This window comes from Drosophila bipectinata, chromosome 3R, assembly GCF_030179905.1.
Source record: "Drosophila bipectinata strain 14024-0381.07 chromosome 3R, DbipHiC1v2, whole genome shotgun sequence".
In the NCBI taxonomy this organism is placed as follows: Eukaryota; Metazoa; Arthropoda; class Insecta; order Diptera; family Drosophilidae; genus Drosophila; species Drosophila bipectinata.
This window is the reverse complement of record NC_091739.1, coordinates 27,496,307-27,516,506: the sequence shown is the minus strand read 5'-3', so window position 1 is coordinate 27,516,506 and position 20,200 is coordinate 27,496,307. Positions and strand designations below refer to the sequence as shown.

Here is a 20,200-nt window from a genome sequence, read left to right as displayed (position 1 = left end):
TTCCCATTTGTATTCACATCAGGTTATGTTTGCGAAGGCCAAACATAAGCACACACACCTTCACGCACCCACAAACATATCCACAAACACCCAACCCCCGCACTAACACCCGCACAGACTAAGTGCTTAGTTCATAAACGTTGACAATTAATTCAGCAAAATGCCAGCCATTCAACTAATTGGAAACGCTTAATGCGAAAGCGAAACCAAAGCTCTGGCCCTGCCCGGCTAATGAAATTATTTGTAGCAATTATACGGCACCCCAGGGTGTGTTTTTGAGCCGCCTACCATACACATCGCCCATCGGTTCTCGATCCCCAGGGGCAGGGCTTATTTATTCAACCATTCTTTAATGCTCGACAGCAGGGCATCAGCTGGTCGGGTACGCCGTGCTCCAGCTTTTCCAAATAGCTTTGGCCTTCGGCGATGATCTGTACCAGATAATTGTTGAACACTTCCAGGGTCAGAAACTGCCACTTAGGGCACTCGTAGCTGTGGTGATGGCGCACTCCCGAATGGACGACCCACTGTCGCTCCAGGGGCTTCTTCAGCCCCAAGGGCTCCTTCAGCGGCGACGCAGGGTCCACGAACTTTTCGGTGATGGAAAACGAGAGTCCCAGGTTGATCATGGCCTCGATCTCCGGTATGTTCAGCAACTCTTGCATGTGGGGTTCTAGTTGCTTCACCTTCAGAACGGTGGTGTACCAGGCTGGCATGGAATTGAATCGAATAGCTTGCATCAGAGTGACTGCGTACTCCCGTCGACTGCTCCAATCGTGCAGTAGCCACCGTACGGCGCTCATAAACATCTCCATCTCGGAGTTGACGCACATATTGGAGTTGCAAAGCATATCAAAAACGTGCTTTGCATCCAAGTCCAGATACTCCTCGGTGGCAACGGCCAACAGGAAGAACTTTTGGATGCGGTCGAGCATCAACTCCTGAAGCAAGGAAACCTTATAGGGTATAGATTCCACGTACAGCTGAAAGGCGTCTCCGTGGATTATCAGTTTAGGGTCATCAAGACGACTCCACAGATGAGTCAGCAGCTCTGGCATGTCCAAGAAATTGGCGGCCACGTAAAGCGCCAGGATGTGTTGCCTCTGCAGCTTGGCCTCCGGATTGATCATCCACTCGTAGGCCAGCTCGAATCCCTTGGCACTTATCACCTTCGCACTTATGGTGATCGTATCGGTTGAGTCGAATTTCTTGAAGAAATCTGTGCACAGTTGCAACACGGGCATGTGGCATCGGAAGCTTTTATTGCCCACACGGATCTCCACGTCGGGGCAAATCTTGCCTCTTACAATTTTATTGATTTCATCAAGAATGAATGCCCTTTTGGCGCCAAATTCACATTTAATGAGTTTTTCAGATTCTTCGAAACCCATGTCCTTGAGGCTAACTTCGGGCAGAATTTCGTAAGTGCCGCTAACTTCTTTTCCGCAGCATTTTGCCACCAGCTCCTTAGTTTTTTCATCGCTAAAATATTATTTAGTGAATATTTGTAGCGAAATACATTTATATTCTATAAGCACTTACAATATGGGCAAGTCCAGATCTTCCTCGGTAATTTCTGCCTTTGCTTTCTTGGCTGCATCCTTTTTGGTCATTTTGTCTCGTTTACAATTAGAATTTTGGTTTGTAGATAATACTAGAAATGATTAAGGAAAGGGGGACGAGTATTATTTATCCAAAGGGTAAGTATAAACTCATGGCACACTGATGTTTTGGCACTCGATTTGTGGCATTAAAAGGATCATTTGCGGCTGCCAAAAAGCCGCAAGTGGGCCACACTTAAACTACATTTAAGGATTCCAGCCTCAGATTTTGGATTCTAATTCCTACCTGGGCTGCTTCACGTTTCATATGCCGAAACGACGGTTGAGGGCTCAAGGGCTAAGCCGGGGGATTTTCGAGTGGTGCTGTTTATCTATGCCCACACAGTTTTCAAGTACTCCAGTGCTCTTGCCTTGGCTTCGGCTGCTGCCACTTCTACATCCTTCTCCCATTCACCTTGCCTCATATTGGAGCGACCGCAACTGCCAGTCATTACATGCAACGATTGTGAGCCGGCCAAGATTTTATGTGCCAACAACAAGCAATCAGGCAGGATGGAAGGGATAGACAGCCCAGGACAGACGGGATGAGAGCCTTGGTGTGTGGGTTCGGGTTTTCATTTAGCCTCGTCCTGGGGTCGGACAACAAGAAAATTGAGCTTAAGTTGCAATTAAGCAATTGCCTGGCCGGCTGAGCTGTTCCTGATGCTGATGCTGCTTCTCCCGACTAATAGCTGAAAGCAACTCAAGTGGCTGCTAACTCGGCCCTCGAGGGAGAGGGCCCAGCTGCAAATAATGCAAAATTGCAATGAAATGCGGTAAGGTGATCTCTAACCATGGCACTGGAATGCTCCGCTCCGTTCGGCTCGCTCGTTCTTTTCTATTTATGTGCAGTTGCTTTCCAATCACCAGCCAGCAAACTTAATACAATATTTAAGCCGCAAACGTAGCACAATGTAAACCAAAGTAATCTCGAACTCAGCTCCGGCTGTGCGGCTCGGCTTGGCTTGGCATCCTGTGGCAAGTGGCACGACTTGCGGCTAACGGCAGCAACAGTGCAACTGCAGCTGAAAAAAAGTAGGAAAAACAATTTCAGCATTGAGGCAACTTCGCGTTTTTTAAGTGGAAAACTTGGCCCGTACATTTGGCCATGGGGCTAGTGGGTTGCAATGAAGCTTAAAGTGTGCCTCAAACGCAGTTCAAATGTGCTTGCAATATTTGTTTGGAAAAGTACACACTAAAAAATTAGAAAAAGAATAAAAAATATGTGAAATTTTAAATCTTTTGAATTATTTATTGACTTTTTAATAAAAATTGTATTTATTTCTTTTTTTTAACTTAAAACTTTTTTCTTAAAATATGCAATTAAAACTTGTTTTTAGAACATTTCAGTTTTGTGTGGTTTTTAAATATATTAATTAACTTTCATTGAAAATTTTGTTATTTTTCCCCTCGCATAATTAGTATTTCCCTCATTCGATGTGTTTGCATTGGCTCTAGAAATCAATTCGATTGAGTTTAAGCTTTAATGCGCTGTCTGCAGAGCCATAAAGTTGAGAGGATTGTCGGCTGATGCCAATGCTGCCGTCCAATGAATTTCAAATTACCAATAAACAATTGAATGAGCAGCGAAATATAAACACACACTGGCGAACTGGCAAACAGACTCACACACGCGAATGCTAATCAGCGTTGTTCACTGGGAGCTTTATGCTTTTTCGGTATATTTGCGTTGCTCATACGCAGTGTGGGCCTCATCACTAATCCCGGCACGCAGCATCAATAAGTCAAACACGTCAATGGCAAGCAGTGTGATATCGGGGAATCGGGGAACTCTGAAAACAACAATAAAGCTACAAGAAGAGAAACAAGCACTCTCATAGAAGAGACAAAAGGCAACAATTTATTGTTGCTCAATGTCGCATTTATCATCACTTTATGCTACTTAATCGAGCCTTCCGAAGTCCCGCTTCCGCCGCTCCAAAGATGATTTCAATGTTTACCAACGTCTCGTCCTGGGCTTTTTGTTTGCTTATTGTTTTTCGACACACATCCCCGCACACTTACATCCATACAAACACAAAGATGAGCACTTTTCAGCGTCTTTTTATGGTTTATGGCGCCATTGAATTTTTCGTTTGTTTTCTTATTAAATTATAATTTATATGTGTAGTCGCATCAGCCGCCAAGGACAGAATCCTGGCCAAGGCACTTTGTCAATTGTTTAATAGAAAACAAAGGAGATACGAGTCGGAGAATGGCTCCTGCGATGGAAGCTGAGTGGAAACTGGATGGGGCATAGGACATTTTGTTATTTATACATGCGCACGGCGTACTCAATTACGACTTCGAATGGCAAACAACTTTCTCGGGTGTTTGCAGGTCAGAACGTGATGAAAAGTGCGATAGTAATATATTAAAGATGGCAGATATCGCATGACTTCTAGCTCCTAGTATATCCACAAAAAAATAAAGAAAAGTCTGCGTGGGTACCTACCTTGTCACTCCATGGGCCGTGTGTCCAGAAAAAAAATCCAAATATAAGACTAAATAATAGACTTAACGGGGCTATCCAAAATCGAACTCAAAGGTAATCCACTTTGGCAAAGCATTTGCAATAAAATGACATTGGTATTGGAAAAATTTGCAAAACTATTTCAACTGCATTAAATATATCAGTATAACTAATGCACATGAAAGGCATGCAAATGCAAAAATCAACCAACAAAACTATTCGCATAATTAATTGCACGGCATAGTTGGTCATCCATTTTATTTTGGTTTTATAATTTTATACATAGGTAAACAAACAAAAAAATACAATGCTCCGCATTCCATTAAAATTCATTAAATTTGCATACAACTTTTAAGCATATTTGGAACAGTTTGTGCATCTGATTCATTGGCTTGATAACTAAAATTTTAATAGCAAATTAAATTGCCAATGGGCTTTAACTAATTTTCGCCCCGACAATATCAGCCACCAATAATGAACAGCCACAACATCAGCTGGCCATTTTCTATTTCATAAAGCCAACAATGCAAAAATATGCGTTAAACTGGAATAGAATATCACAGAATCGACAATGATATACCTAGTATTGTTGTTCAAACATGTGGGGCTAAACATCATGACAGCATAATAGCTTAAGTTCTATATACCTTCACTTTCCTTTGAAAGGATTTACAAAAAAAATCATAACTATATGGCAAATATTTGGCAAATCAATTCATTTTCGCGCATGAAGATATTTTGTGCTTTTAAATATTTTAATTAACTGCCAGATGTAATGATTGCGAACGGGTTACCTCACAAACAATTTGGCCCCGACAGCTGCTGCCGGGGTCTGGAAGAAGGAGTGCCGGAAGGTGGATTTTTATTTTAATTAAATCCGCATCGGTGGCGTCGGCGGTTAACCCACAAAAAGATAAGCCCCAAGCTGGCGCTGACATTAATCATTTTACCTTTCAAATGCATTCCCATTAGTCGGCCGCCAAATTGAAACTTAACTTGATGCAAAGGGAATCACGTCTCCTTCCACAGGACTTTTCCCCAGGGGCTATGGCTCATTAATAACCGACAAGAAGGCATAATTCTTTGTCTTTGCCCGGATGACGGTCTTTGTATGTATATATCCTTTATATTTTTTCATTTCGTTTATCCGTCGCCTCCGGTGATTTTCTTGCTACTGTAAATGCCAAACAAAGGCCGGACGGTGTTAAAGCATCTCCGGCTGGCTGCAGGATAAAGATATTGAGACGATTTGCTAAGCCGAGTTAAATATTGACCAACTAACTACTGACTTACATTAAGGCGCCCAGCGGCCACAACTTTTCCAATTAAATCTCGGGGAAAGTTCGTTACTTCATGTGCGACTAGGAAACAGGGAAAGTTCTAATGAGTTTATTAATCAGCGATAAATTTGGCCAGCATATGCAGGAAAAACTTTGAATTGAAACGCCCACGGTAAGTTGTCATAATTTCTAATCAAAGGAGTTGGTAATGGAAGTCACTGCTTCGAAAGAACCTCAGCCGGACACTATATAAACATCTGTCTTGAGGCCAAGGACGAATTGGAATGTCTGTAAGCCAAAAGGGATAGAGCCTCCAATGCCCCGACAGCCGGCTAATTAATGTGCAAAGTGTCAATTAATCAATCAGCCGAGCGATCAATCCTGCCGACCGGCTGGCTCAGGCTCAGACCGGCTCAACAAAAGGCTAAATCCGAGGCCAATACAAGCCAGTTAGTTACAAATCCTGTGCCACTTCCCTTCCCAGCATCCCGAATTTCGCCATGAGTATATTGACAGGATAAACTCAACAAGCTGTCAGCGCGGACCAAGGCAAATAGCTGGCGACAAAGGCTCAGCGGGTCTGGCGGCTTGGAAGACAAACAAAAAGGATATTGGTCAGGAGCGGAGAAAGGGCGGAAAGAAAATAAGAAAATTTCGTCAAACGAAAACGGAAAACGTTTGGCAGAAAGCTCATTTAATCAACCATTGCCTGGCAACCCACAGTCCTTTAATTATACTCACATACAATCAGGGAAAAAGGGATAGGGTGAGGGCCAAAAGTCAACTGCCATCTAATTATTATGACAAATATCAAGCATCCGTTTTGGCTTTGACTGTGTCTGCGGTAATTTTGTGTCAAAGGCTTAAATGTTTATTAAACACGAAGCTTTTTGCTATTCTTCATGAAAATATACGTAGCTGTTTTGAGATTTTTAAGAACTCGTTAGACCTTATAACTTTTTTTATCCGTTTGATAAAGGCTATCAGAAATGCATCCTTTATTGAATGAAATACTTTCTTTACTGGAAATTATCATTAACATTAATGGTTTCATTTGAAATCTACCTTAAAACAAATAATTTAGATACACCTTCTGGGAAATCATACTGAAACATTTTCATCAGAAGAAGTGGCACTCTTATTTTCTTTCTCAGGAAGACAAGACTTATCTTTTCCCATTGTGGTATTTCGGAGGAAAAACTTGGCGAGGCAGGAGCTGGCCAGGAGTATCACAGTCACAACATTGCATACCATAAGTTTGTCCATGGAGCGGCGTAAGGTACCCCAACTTCCTTGGTTTCCTACGAAATAGCAGAAGTACATGCTCATCACATTGCTGATGAGTAAGAGGCACGTCATAATGGATCTTGAATTGTGACGGGCAAAGGGAACCAGAGCATACAGAGTCGCGAATAAGATCACGACAGGCAAGCTAATCTTTAGAATGACGAAGCTGCCAGACAAAAACATCGCTATGTTGCTATAAAAGAGGCGCGCCGTGGTGGGTGCGAACTGGAAGCTCCACACCCAGTGGCCGGCAGCAACGAAGGCCACATAGAAGTACAGAAGAACAGCGAATGCATAGCGGTATGATTGCTTCAAGTATCTCTCAGGATTGTAGCCCATTTCCTCCTCCAGCTCCTCCTTCTCCACAACGTCCTTCTCATCTTTGTCCTTCACCTGCTTACTCTCCTCATAAAGTTCCACACCGAAAACCAATTCCGTAATCAATATTTGAATCAGCAATGCTCCCCAACTGTTGGAGAGCAAGCAAATCAGAGTAACCATGTTCAAGGTGATCAGCTCCAGCCGGCTCTTGGCGGTCGACAGCTTATCGCTAAAGTACGGGATCGACAGGAAAGCAAAGACCAGGAAGGACCAGGAGGTGGCCTTAACGTAGTTCCAGACAGGATCGTTGGCCTCGAACTGGTAGACTCCGTAGGCTCCCAAAAGCAAAGTAATAATATTGATGATCCAGACAAGGGGCTCGTGACGATGTCCTAGAAACACTGGACGCACTACAGCAAGGAGCATGCCCATGTGCAATGGGTAATTGTTTTGAACCGAAAGAACATCAATCCTCTTGCTTGGGTTATGCTGCAGAAACAGCCCACCGCTCATCAACACAACCATGAATAGCCACAAGAAGAACTTAATCGAGGGCTTCCAGAAGGCCCGCCGATTGTGCAGACACACCAGGACAGCATACAGCACGGCCAAGTGCTGGTAGGTGAAAGTCATCAAAACCAGCAAACCAGCCGGAAGCAGGATGAAGGCCAGGTGCGAAATGGGTACGTTTATCAAGTTGCCTTGATCACCGCGCTCAGCCAGGGCCATAATTGATAGGCCAACTGGCAGCAGCAAGTAGAAGGCCGTGATGAGAGGCACGTTCTGTAGGAGCACTACCGATACCGCCATAAGTCCCAGGAGGACTGCGATCAGGGTTGGCCACTTCAGGTATCCTTCACGATGCTCCTTCTCCTCCATCGACAGCCGCGTCAGTTGTAGCAGCATACAGAGGCTCCAAATTAAGTAGGATGCAGAGGTGGCCACCAGCAAAGGGAATTTGTAGTAGTCCGTGTAGTATCCTATGCACTTTTGGGCCAGTTTGGCCATATTCCGGCTGATTTTGATAGCCACCTCCGGCTTTCCCTCCTTCATGAGTGCTTTAACTTCAGCCGAGTAGTTTGCGATCTTTTCCAAGCTCAGTTCCCAGAAGTAGGGCAACCACTCGTAGAAGATCGCGTTTTCGTGTCGCCGTATCAGGATTTTGGCCTGCTCCAGGATCTGCAAGGCATTCAAGTGGAGGATCATGGCCTCGTACGGAGCGCTCACATCAAGGTACCCGTCTGGAATTATTCCAAGGTTGTTCATCGGAGGCGGCAGGCCTATCAGGGCCGACATGAGTGAAGCCAGCTGAATCTGATCCATCTGGGCAATGTTGTCCCTGGTCGGAAAGATTCCACTGGAGTTGACGGCAGGACGCTTCACACCAGCTCCCCAGAGAAGAAGGGGTGTCTCCGTCTCCAATTTGCTGCCGTGGCCGTGGTATCCTGATTTTAAAGGGTTTAGTAAGGAATAAAACTATTGGATTCGTTAATTCTACACACCATATTTGGTTTGGCCATGATCGGCGGTCATCAAATAGGATGTCCTGCCGTCATTGAAGATCCGTTCAATAAGCTCATAGGTGCGTCGAACACCCCTCTGTGTGTGGAGTAGCTTCTCGTAGTACTGCGGTTTTGTGGACGTGTATCGGTGACCGACTATATCCATGTCGGGCAAATAGAGGAAAAGTACAACTGGCTTGGTAATTCGCAACTCCTGGACATTGTCAGCGTTGCTCAAATATTCGGACACCTTGCGGTACACAAAGCTATCGCATTTGAGACGCCCGGTGCTAGACTCTGAGTAAAGAGTGAACCGAAGCGGGGCACCTCCGTGGGGCAGGTTCTTGAAGAAAGTGTTAACGTACCTGTGGACCCAGCCAATGGTAGTGCGACTGCGATTGAAGACGGTGTCAAAGTTCAAGGGATTGTAGTTGTAATAAACTAGCGCAGTAGAAGGATCCTCATGCAGCCCTCCGAAAATGGCTATGTGTCCGGTTCGCGTCATCGTCGGAGCACTACTATGAGAGATGGCCATTCGGCCACGCTCCCGGAACAAATCCCGTAAGTCCGGCACGTTACTGCCATTATTCGCCAGATAGGTTTCAGCACTTAGTCCGTCTATCAGAAAGACAACCAGTCGGTCTGCCGGCGCCTTGTAGCCCAACTCGCTCATAGTCTTCTGTGGAACCAGCCCCGGCAACTGGGTCGGCTGGAAATAGGTGCTAAGCAGGGAGCCCAGCAGCAGGAGCTGCACCACCAGGGCCTGCAGCTTCCACATATTGGCTCGAATTGAATGTAATTATGAAAAATATCAAGGGAAAACTCAATTCCAAGCAAATGTAGTGTCTATTACAATTGTGTTGGTATGTCTAACGTTTGAGAGAACAATATGGGTAAGCATTTGAAGCAAGGATAGAACTGATTTCTAAAAGAGCTTGAATCCCATGTATTTCGATGTCTTAAAAATAATAAAGTATTAAAATCCTTGCCCAGAACTATCCATAATTTTGCGGCGCAATTCGAAAAGAAGTCGGCTTGTCATCGCATCATCATCTGGCAGTCTTGTTCCGCTTTAGTATCTCCGGACTAGGACTCTTTTTATGGATGCCATAACTCTGCGGCCTTGTCAAGCAATTTCAATTTGCCGCTTGATTTGTGAGCTGGCGCCTGGACTTGGGCCGCTGCTGCCTTGGGCGCCAAATGCTGCACGTTGTGTCCTTTGATTTACGCGCCTGCAATTTAAATGAGCTGCAAATTGCTGTTGCAGCGGCAAAGAAACTCCAGAATTTAAGTCTTTAAGACCAGCCATCTTCGAGACAGTCGCGCCAATTAATTGCGGCCCATAAATTGCGTCTGAAACTTTTGTAGCTCCAAGGAGCCGTGATTAATTCGATCAGCTTCCAGACAACGAATTCAGGTGCGCTTCAATTGTCCTCCCGATGCTCAGACACATAATCTGACAAATTTTGATGGCGCGCACTTGGCTTTGTGTTCGCTGTTTCGCCGCCTGAGAAGCTCAAAAGCTAGTTAGACCAAATGGGTTAAAGTCGAGCGAGGTGGGGCAGAGACTGCCATTTGTCAGCTGAATGCGAGTCGGGCTAATGCCCCGGTCCACTGTCAGCCGTAAGCCAGCCAACAAATAATGGCCCAATGACTGAATGACCGGCTAACAGGAGATTCGTCTGGCAATTAAAGCCCTTGTTTTGCGTCTGGCAATGGGCTCATTTAACAGCGAACAAGAGTTAGGCGTTTTATGGTCACTAGTCGCGTGTTTGGAGCGATTGAGAAATGCTATTGAGTAATTGGGCAGCGTAGTGGCCTGTTATGGGGACTCCTGCTGCAGCATCCTTGTGCGCCAAAGAGTCCTGCAGCCTCTTGGAGTCTCTTCGCGACTAGTTTTCACGGCGCAGGCGCTCTCTTAGCCATTGCATGGAGCCGACTCGACTCTGGGTCAGCAACATGTTGGCATCCTGGCAGCGGGCCAATGTGGGTTATTGTGGCCAGCGACGAGTGTAGGTGAGTGGGTCGACTGGGCGACCGGGTGGCCGCAAATTAAACGAATTGTGGCTCGGCATTTGGCAACATTTGTTGCCGCACTGACCAGTTGGGAAAGTATCAGCATCATCAGCCGTGCTGGGCAGGAAACGAATAAAATGCCAAATGTTTGCGGCTTGGGGCTGTTGAACTCCGTTTGAGTCCCATTGAGTGATTTCGGCAAGGACTTGACCAATTTAATGGCTCTCCATATTGGATTTGAATGTTCCTGCTGTTGTTGAAGGAAAATGTACCCTATTGTGTTTTCAGACTCAATGGATTTATTGCGACTGCGATAAAACTAAACAAATATGTAAAATGCACTCGAAATAATAAAATACTGCTGTAGAAAGTGAAGAGGGCGTGGTGAGCAAAAATCAAAACACACCTGTGCATATCCCCTCTTTTTGCATTCACTTGAACTTGGCAGCCCCAAAAAAAGAAGAGTGGATTGGTAATTGCCTAGCCCGCGTACTTCAAAACCAATATCAGGCAAATCAATTACGTCAGCTCGTTTTTTGGCACATCCAGAGGGGGACTCTGTGTGAGTCGATCCCATTTAAATTCAGCTGCGTTTTGTGTTGACAAAACTTATCAACAATTCAATTTCAATAAAAACTCTGGCTCGTGAGTTCCCCTGGCTCGCATATTGTTCGATGCATTTTTTAACACGAAATATTAGGGTCTGTGGCAGCAGGTGCGTGGCCGTTCGAAGGGATCGTCGACTCATCACACATACGATGCAATGCCGGAAACCCCCGAAAAATATTCACGAGTACGCCCCTGGGCGTGGAGCGCGGAGTGTGTGTGTGTGCCCTCTGAATTTTGGCATTTGAATTGTCACATCTGGTTCATGGCTTCAAACTCATCCATCAAATGCAGCCCAATGCCGCTGCTCCACGGCTTCTCTTGCCGGTTCGCCTGTCAGCGCTTGCCAATGCAATCATTTTTATTGTGTGCCCCGCATGTGTGCGTGTATCTTTGCGGGCGCCAGTATCCTCGCATCCTCACAACCTCAGTCCCACATCCGTGTATCTGTATTCCTGTGTATCTGTGAAATAGTGCGCATAACCACAGCGACAAACCCAAGCACGGTCATAGGCAAACCTTCATTTTTTCTTGCTTTTTGCGTTTTCCTAACGAGCGGCTGACAATGCGATTTTGTGGGCCTAGTTAACGCATTTTTTTTGCAATTTGTTGAACTTTTACTTAATTTATGTTTCCATACAGATAAAAGTTAGTTGTATGACACCCGGCACTCAAAACAGACTCCTTTTAAAAGCTGTTGCATACTTCTCTGCGTCTTTCATTCAGCTTTCAGTGTGTTTTCTGTATTATTGTATTTTTATATTTTCCCTTTACTTTAAGAATCGATAATTCCAAAAGCCTCTAATAAAGCTCGTATAAATTCTGTTGTCTATGCCTAATGTACCCTGGCACACGAGACTCGTATTTTTTCTGTACAACTTTTATATCCTTTTAATAAATGGCTTTATTGAGAGCTGGCTTTTTTTTGCATTTGCCCTATTTATTCGCATATCAGTGTGCATGAGTGAATGTGAGGGCGTGCAGGCGACTGGCTATTGAAAAGCAAACACAATGCGAATATAATTTACGAGTCGTAGTTGAATTTAGCATTTTAATAGTTGGCCTTTGTCATGCAACCGCAGTGCACTCTACGGCTGCCTCTTTCTTGTAATTCTGTGTGCAATCACAACGAATTAGTTATTTATGGCAGAAACAACAGGAGCAGCTGACATTTGCCAAAACTGATTACCCACCCACATGTCGGGCCAAGTCAGTCACAAAAATGGCAAAAATAAATAAACAAATAAATGGTTTTGAAAATTGCTACTGCACTCCTTTATTCGTGTTGCCAATTTTCCCATTTGCAAATCTCTGTATGGAACAACACGACTGGGGTGGTCTGGTCTGGTCTGGGCATGTATGCATCGATTTAGCCATTATCCCACAAGCTCTTGACAGTCTAGCGACGAGACAGGAAGCCTTTACATAACAATCGGTTGTGTCCGGTGTCGCCCGTCCGGTTAAAGCCAGGAGAAGATTATTTGACACTTGGCCTTCTCTCAAGTAGGTCAACAATTCCTCTGATTTTTTGGGGACAAAGATATGTCGGTTTTAAAGCTCCTTGTGCAAAAGTTTAAATCCGGTTAAAGGACACAGGCTGGCTGGATGGTTGCTGGATGCTGAATGCTGAATGGGAGTGGCAGTAGTTGGCTTTCGGTTTTCAATAAAGCAGATTTATGCATTGTGTTATGCTGAATTAAATGCGCTTTTGTTGCAACAGCATAACAACACGTCTCTGCAGGGAGGACGAAACAATTTGTTTCAAACATTTCAGCCAACACACACAAGTATGCGACACTCAATTGGATTTAATTGCTGCTGCTGTGTGTTAACGCCGAGCTGCGCAACCGAAATAACACCAAATTATGTTGAAAATTCGGACGTAGAAAGTGCCATTTCTGAATTCGTACCGAATTCGTTGAAATAAACGAGTTAAAAATAAATAAAGTATTTCCAAGCGCATGAATACATCTCGATTTATGAACTCTGCATATTTAAAATGCTTTTATACCGCTTGCATTGTTAATTATTTTGCCAAGTCGAGTGGTGTTTTGTTAGTGACTTGTTTACTTTGTTAGTTCGTTGTATGCTCTGCTATTTCTTGCCAAATTTAATTGGTTTTATCACATACAAAATAGAAAAAATAGTTGCCAAAGTTTGCCGGAAAAATGTCTCTCTTTGACAGTGCTCTCCTCTGGCCGTGCCGCTTTCGATTTTTCTCAGGAGCTTGTCAAGCCTTTGAGCGGCAAAATTAAATAGCAAAGCAAAGTGCATTGCTGGCTTTTTATATTCTTTTGCCCTATTCCGATTTTTTGCAGCAATTTTTTTTTCTTTTTTGGCAGCAAACAAGCCGTGGCTGGTGCAGCCATAAGGCACAGCTTCCTCTTTGGACTGTCAGTGGCATGTGCGGAGACAGGCCCCACCCGTCCACCTCCAACACCCACCGCCTCCATTCCAGGCCGTATGGCATGTGCAAAAGTAAAAACGAAGTTGGGCAAAACTTTTTAATATGCTTGCGAAATTTTATCAAAACTACAAAATTGCAGCAAAGTGCCAAGTGCCTGGGTCCTGCAGCTCCATCGTCGACGTTGCCGAAACGTAGATATTGGTGCAGTTGGCGGTGGTGCCCCTTCGCTTCTGTTGCTTTTGGCTGTGGCAGTGGCAGTGGCACTGGCAAAGGACACGCCAGCGGAGCCCATGGAGTTGGCCAAACAAAACACAGTCAAGCGAAACCTTCAACTCAATTTGGCAATCGCATTTCTTGCTCTACTTCCGCCTATTCAACTTGACTCGATTTGCGTGTCCCCGCTTACATGTGTGTGGGTATATCAGTGTCTGTGTCTCGCTGTGGGTGTGTATGTGTGTGTACCACGCCCACTTCACGAGTCGCCTTTATGTGTGTTTAAGTGGCAATGCAAATGGCAACATTTTGGCGAGCACTTCACTCTTTGGCAGTGACAGTAACATGACATCTCCTTTTATTTTTTGGCCAACTTTTTGTGCTAAATTTAATTGCAATGAAAATGTTTGTTCGCTGCTCCTGCAGAAGCCAAGTCTTGCGAAATGCTTTTCCGCCAGTCACCGGCTCTCAGAAGGTGGCGGAAATTCGGGAGATGGCGTGCCTGATTAATTGGGCAAATTAATTTTGCATTTACATGCCAAACGAAAAATGGCTGGAAAATCGTCAACCCCAGTGGGCCAGAGTCAAAAAAAAAACGACACAAAGCCAATATAAGAAGAGTGTTAGATGAACCGGGAAGCTTTTAAAACTTTTCCCATGTAATTTGATTTATGAAGAGATGTCTGATAGCTCACCGGGCTTGTGTGGGTGTCTTTAAAGTTGAGTTTTAATTGTAAGCAAACATCAGGAAGAGATTAAATGAAATCATCTCCGTTTGGAAATTCCAAGTACATAATAATTACTCTAAAGAAGCTTACGATGAAACCACCAAGAGGAGCTTCCTGGCAAAAGCTATTTAAAGAGTTCAGCTGAAAAATTGTGGCAATTATTGCGAGGGAGATCGTAAGTGCAAAGGACTTATTATTATTAATGATATATTGTTGCATTGTAAATTTTAATTGTCAAACTTGACTCGTGGATTGCACTTTTTGGCCTTTGAGCTTTAGTTTCAGTAATTAAATCGCAAACAAAGAGAATTAAATTTTTCTATTTTATTGTCCAAAGGTGTAGTTTGCAGTACAATGGTAGAGACCCATTAATTATGTCGAAACCTTTGCCAAGTTATATGGCAAATGTCAAATGTTGCGGGTCTAATTAGCACGGTCAGTCAGTCAGTCAGTCAATTGTTGCGCACTCGCCACGTTGCACGTCCCATAAAAGCCATTGGCCACGTCAAATTAACTGTGCGGTTGCGATGGTGTCCGCCCAAGCACGTTGTAAATAACAACAGAGCACAAAGGATGGCGCCCAACTGCTCCTGGGTGTCTTGCGAGTGTGTCGGAGTTTGTGTGTGTGCGCCTGTGGGTGATACATGCGATACACTCACACACAAAGCAAACGCCGACGTCAGCCAAGTGTAAATCAAGCACAAAGTTCACAGGACACGATTGTAAATTATACAAGTAGAAGAAGCTCAAGCTAAGCAGAAAATGTGACAAAGAACGTCCAGCTATGGTCTTACACTACGGTTAGGGAAGGATGGATCACTACTTTCATTTACAGTCCCCTCATCATCATCATTATCATCATCGCCATTATAAGCATCATTGGTAAGTTGCCTCGCCGATCAGCTTCAAAGTTCTCGCCAGTCGCCTCGGCTCACCTTTAAGTTCAATGACAAGAAAAACACCTTGCCAAGTTTGTGCTGTTGTGAAAATAATGTAGCAAACTTTGCTTAGCCAGGCCGAAGGTGGGACGGGGCGAGATGTCCAAGTTTTGTATACAAATTTCTATCAAAAGATTAAGCAAAGACAAACAAGTGAAAAGAAGCGACACAGGCTCTTGCCAACTTTTCACAGATAACTTTAAATATTTGTCCAACCCATACCCCCGGTGCTCGTCCCAAATTGTGAATATTTCGAAAGGCCACCCCCCATGTCCTTTGTGTGCTCACCAGGATTTGGTTTGGTTTTCGGTATACTTTTTGTTTATGCCCGTTTTATGTTTTGTTAGTTTGACATATCAGTGACACTTTTCGGGTTCGCATTGCGTTTGCAACAATATTTTATTTTATTGCATGGCAGCGTTCGCAGAGCTCACAGCTCGGCACTCTTTGTGCTTTCCCTTGCTCGTCATAAAAACACAATTTTTATTTTAGCCAGCGAGTTGTAAACATAAATTCTGCAACATCCATACACCGAAAAGCGAAGAAACAAAAACATCGCCACATAAAATTGAAAACCGCTCAAGTTATTTTCTTTCCCGATTTTTCCTAAGAAGACCGAGACGCGGTCTGGAGCAACTTTGTCAGCCAGCCATCGGGGACAGGTGCTTGCCAACTTTTTTTTGGCTTTCTGGGGAACTTTTCTGGTAAAACTTTTGGCGTATAAGTTGTTAATTTGCCAATGAAAGTGGGGTCTGACTCTGGTGGCGGTAATTCTTTTCACACACAAAAATTGACATTCGAACAATGAAAAAATTGTATTCAAAATAAATAATCAAATGCTTAATGTAATTACACGTATGTCAAGAGAAAAAGTGCATTGTCGGACTAAAACGAAATTGAATTTAATTATAAATATATGACAGGGGATAATTGATTTGATATATACGTATGTATTTTAATAATATGACAGTTAATGTGCATCATATGTTGTTAAAATTTGTTAAGAAAACAGACCAAAAAAAAACTAGCAAAATCAGTCAATGTGGGGCTGTCAATGTGATTGCGCAATTATTTTTCCAATTTAAAATGCATTTATAATTTTTAACATTTCATTTGAGTGAATAATTCATCGCCTTCGGAATTGAGTTTGCCAGCCATTCAGGCTTAAGCCACCCCACATCGCGGTCTATATAAATTTGCAGTCATTATAAATCAATTGTCTCTATAGTTGTGGAAGCCCCTGGTGCTGTTGTCGTTGTGCCAAATCATTTGGCGCCACGAACAAATGATTGAGAGAGGAGGGGTCATGAATGAGTAAGTGTATGGCTAGGAATGCGCTATCGTTGCCGTTGTCATTGCCGCTGTTGGCGGGCGGGCGTTGTTGACACAAATCAAAGCAGCTGCGTAAATCTTCATCAAACAATGTTGTCGCCTCCGCCGGTCACCCGCTTCCTTTTCCTTCCCCTCCCACCGACCAATCCAGTCCAGCCACTGCCTCCAAGTGCCCCCGATTCCGACTATATCTCCGGCTTGGATCAACGCCGGCGATGTCGGCAAAAACGAATGAAAAATACGCCAACTCACGGTCAATTGCAATTCAATTAGACGCAATTAGTGCCTGGGCACGCATCGGGCAATTCATACATATAAACGTATCTGCGTGTGTTTGCCCGCCTCCTGTGAGTGTGGAGTGTAGATAACCGAGATGGCTGAAGATACAGATACAGATGCAGACACTGACATGCCATAGATTACATAGTTGGACGAGCTGTCGGAATGAGAAGCTGTCGACGAAGAACAAGTGCACTTGGAGAAATAAGGTTTTCCACATGATGTTAATCCCATCCATCTTCAACAGAATGGGTTAAGTGTGTGTTAGCTATAATACCATTAATACTCATTAAATAATTCCCATTAAAAACTTGGATTCTTTTGCACCAGTGTGGGATTGAGGGGCAGTCATGATTTGCAGTTGAGCTGGGCGTCTGGCCCTTCGCTTCTAATGGTATACTTCCAGATGAAGATACATCTCAAACCACAAGCTCATTGCGTCCCAGTCCTTAACCTCCACCTCGTTCATCCTCCGACTCGTCCTCGGATAGAGTATCCATAGCATTCAACGGCAGTGACGGCAGCGGCGGAAAAAGTATCTCATTAGACGTGCAGCTACATGGCAACGGCCGCTTAACTCATTCATCATCATCATCAGACGCGGGGTGGTGTCGGGAGGCCGCAGCCGAAGCTATAGATACAGATACATTTACGGATACAGATACATGGGATGCAAGCTTTATGGCTCTTCATCTCCATTCCCGTCCGTTCTGCCCAGCTCTCTAGTTTGCCGGCAACATGCGACTGCAGCTTAATTGCAAAATGACCCAATGAGTTGGTGTTGCTGCTGTTGTTGCACTTGTTTCAGTTTCAGCCAAGTAGCAAGAAGTCGTTGAAACTAAGCTGTTGTTCTACTACGCTCGTATATCTTTGTATCGGTAAGGTTCTCGTTTAATTAGTCCGGGCACTGATTGTGCCGGGGATACAGCGAATACACATCCACATGACATGGCACATAATTGGCCAATGGCTCCGTTGCAAGCTCAATCTCCTGTTTGATTTTCCCCTTCATTGGATAAATATTTCATAGCCCCGTACAATGACGGCGAGATATTATAAAACACGCTTTCAAAGTCACATCTTCCGGTACCCAATCGGGCGTGCCTAAGTGGGCGAAAGGTTGAAGTTGAAGTGCAGCCAACTGACAGCTCCAAAGTCACGACGACGACGACGCCGACGATGACAATAGGCTGAGTCAGAGTCAAAGGAAACGGACCCATAATCACATTACCCGGTATCCATTTAATTTCAACAATGCCACCGATTCGGGACCATTTAATATTTCACGATTCGCCGCCGCCGCCGCCACCGACAGGACAAAGATACAAGGCTCAAGATACAGAGATACAAGCCAGTCAGCTACTTATGACACTTGAGCCCGTATTTATTGCTCGTTTACAGTTGGCCCAGTCAGCCGCATCATGCGGCCGCCAGAACTCATTCATTTCGCCAGGATGAAGCCTCCTTTCAGCCATCCCCCACCTCTGAGTGTCCTGTCCCTGTCCCATGGAAGTCGGTCCCCATTACAATGATTAGCAGTAAGTTGTCGTGACATTGACAACATTCATAAGCCCGGATTCGCAATAAATGTAAACCATTTGGGGTTTTCGTTTAGTAATTATTTTTGGGACTCTCTACCATGAATTTTCCATTTGCCCAACGTTATTATTTGAGTTTCGGGTATTCGGTTTCATATGCCTAGAGTTTCCACAGGGATTTGTCTAACTAAAGTCTCGGATTGCTTTTTAATTGACTCGGTTATCTGGGCTGCCCGTTTCAATTTGGGTACTTCATCCGGATGCCGGAGAGGGAACATCTTCACTTTGTCTATCATTTTGTCATTTTTTCCCCAGTTTTGCATTTCATTGGGGGATTTTTTTCAGATACTTCTGCAGTTGGGTGTGAGTTGTGTGGTGTCATATGTATGAATATATCCATATGTGTGTTATTTGTCTGCTCTTATGACTTGCAGTATATTTGCCAGAGTGCCGATTATTATATGAGAATTTTTGTGTGTTTTTGGTCCTGGTTTTTCTGTCATGTCACAAAGTGCAAAGGAAAGGGAAGAGGTGAGGTGGTGGAAGGTTGGGGCAACCGGGCCGACAGGGGCGGGCGTGGAAACATGTACAACTTAATTGCAGTTTTACATGCAGCAGCTCTGAGAACGGCAACAGATGGCCGGCAACGGCCGCTCGACTCTCCGGCACGCCCACGAATCATTTTAAAAATGCTGTAAATATTTATGCTCCCCCATCGAGTGAGTGTGTGTGTAAGCACGTGGACACCTGGACATCATACGCCCTCTGCCACGCCCCCCCTTTGCGGCCATTTAAGCGTTGGCAATATTTCACGAGTGGAGCTTTCAGATTGTAAATGCAAATTTTGCATTTAGCGATTTTCAGTTTTCTTTTTTTTCTTTTTATGAGTGATTTAATTCGCTTTGTGGTGCTTAAATTTTTCAATCTGTCCCCTTGTGTATTTTAGGGCTGACCCGGCCCAGGCAGGGCCGTCCTGGCCTGGCCTGGTTTCGCTGTTCGACCGACACTGTTAGCCAACACGGTCGGATGGTCAGGAACAGAAGAAGAGTCCTCGGCCCGGGCCACAATGGGCATCGCATGTAGACATAAAACGCCGAAAAGTTGTTAACAATAAGCGGGCGTTTTTGGGTGGGCGACTCCGTTGAACAAAGGCCAAAAATAGCTGCAGCTGCCACGGCTAAAAAGGGGCGTGCGAGGTCAGGGCCAACGTGATCAAAATTTAGAAAACAAACACCGGACTCGCTGGCGGTGGCGGTAGCGGAATGTGTGCCAAAGTAATGGGTGAATTCGAGTGCCGGAGTGTGGGACTGACTGCCAAATGGCCAATAGTCGGATCTTATTGTTGTTGTTGACGTGGCCGAGTAGCTTGCCATGAATATTTTTGCGTCAGACACAAAAACTTCAGCAAAGACAACTGTGCAAAATGGCCAGGACAAAAAAATTGGAATCTTAATTCGTTTGTACACATGGCTTTTAGGCCATGAAACAAAAACTGTTTTATTTTAGATTATATTTTTATTGACAATAAAATAATATATATGCACTCTAAGGTTTTAGGTAAATTTAAAGATATAGATATTATGAATTGTTATTTGTTTCTGAAAAAATTCTCATAACGTATTTCCAAGCTAATATGACCACTTTTTTCACACCATATGTTGGAGAAATATTGTTTTAAT

At 44.2% G+C, this 20,200-nt stretch overlaps 2 protein-coding genes across 2 annotated transcripts; both read right to left on the bottom strand.

The window, feature by feature from the left end:
* Positions 1-303: 303 nt before the first annotated feature.
* Positions 304-1,712, bottom strand: LOC108121860 (actin-binding protein IPP-like). The gene is made up of 2 exons (XM_017236161.3): positions 1,543-1,712; positions 304-1,482 (listed from the first exon to the last, which is right to left on the bottom strand). Exons 1-2 carry the CDS (start codon positions 1,611-1,613, stop codon positions 339-341), a joined length of 1,215 nt encoding a protein of 404 aa, XP_017091650.2. The 5' UTR covers positions 1,614-1,712; the 3' UTR covers positions 304-338.
* Positions 1,713-6,330: 4,618 nt separating this feature from the next.
* On the bottom strand, positions 6,331-9,351 carry LOC108122248 (GPI ethanolamine phosphate transferase 1). Its single transcript, XM_017236812.3, has 2 exons — positions 8,465-9,351; positions 6,331-8,407 (listed from the first exon to the last, which is right to left on the bottom strand). The coding sequence occupies exons 1-2, from the start codon at positions 9,240-9,242 to the stop codon at positions 6,456-6,458; spliced, it is 2,730 nt and encodes a 909-aa protein (XP_017092301.2). The 5' UTR covers positions 9,243-9,351; the 3' UTR covers positions 6,331-6,455.
* Between the last annotated feature and the right edge of the window lie 10,849 nt (positions 9,352-20,200).

Coding starts and splice junctions, on each gene's coding strand:
- LOC108121860 (XM_017236161.3), bottom strand. CDS start 1,613: ATGACCAAAAAGGATGCAGCCAAGAAAGCAAAGGCAGAAATTACCGAG. Junction 1,483..1,542: donor GATCTGGACTTGCCCATATT/GTAAGTGCTTAT, acceptor ATAATATTTTAG/CGATGAAAAAACTAAGGAGC.
- LOC108122248 (XM_017236812.3), bottom strand. CDS start 9,242: ATGTGGAAGCTGCAGGCCCTGGTGGTGCAGCTCCTGCTGCTGGGCTCC. Junction 8,408..8,464: donor TCATGGCCAAACCAAATATG/GTGTGTAGAATT, acceptor CTTTAAAATCAG/GATACCACGGCCACGGCAGC.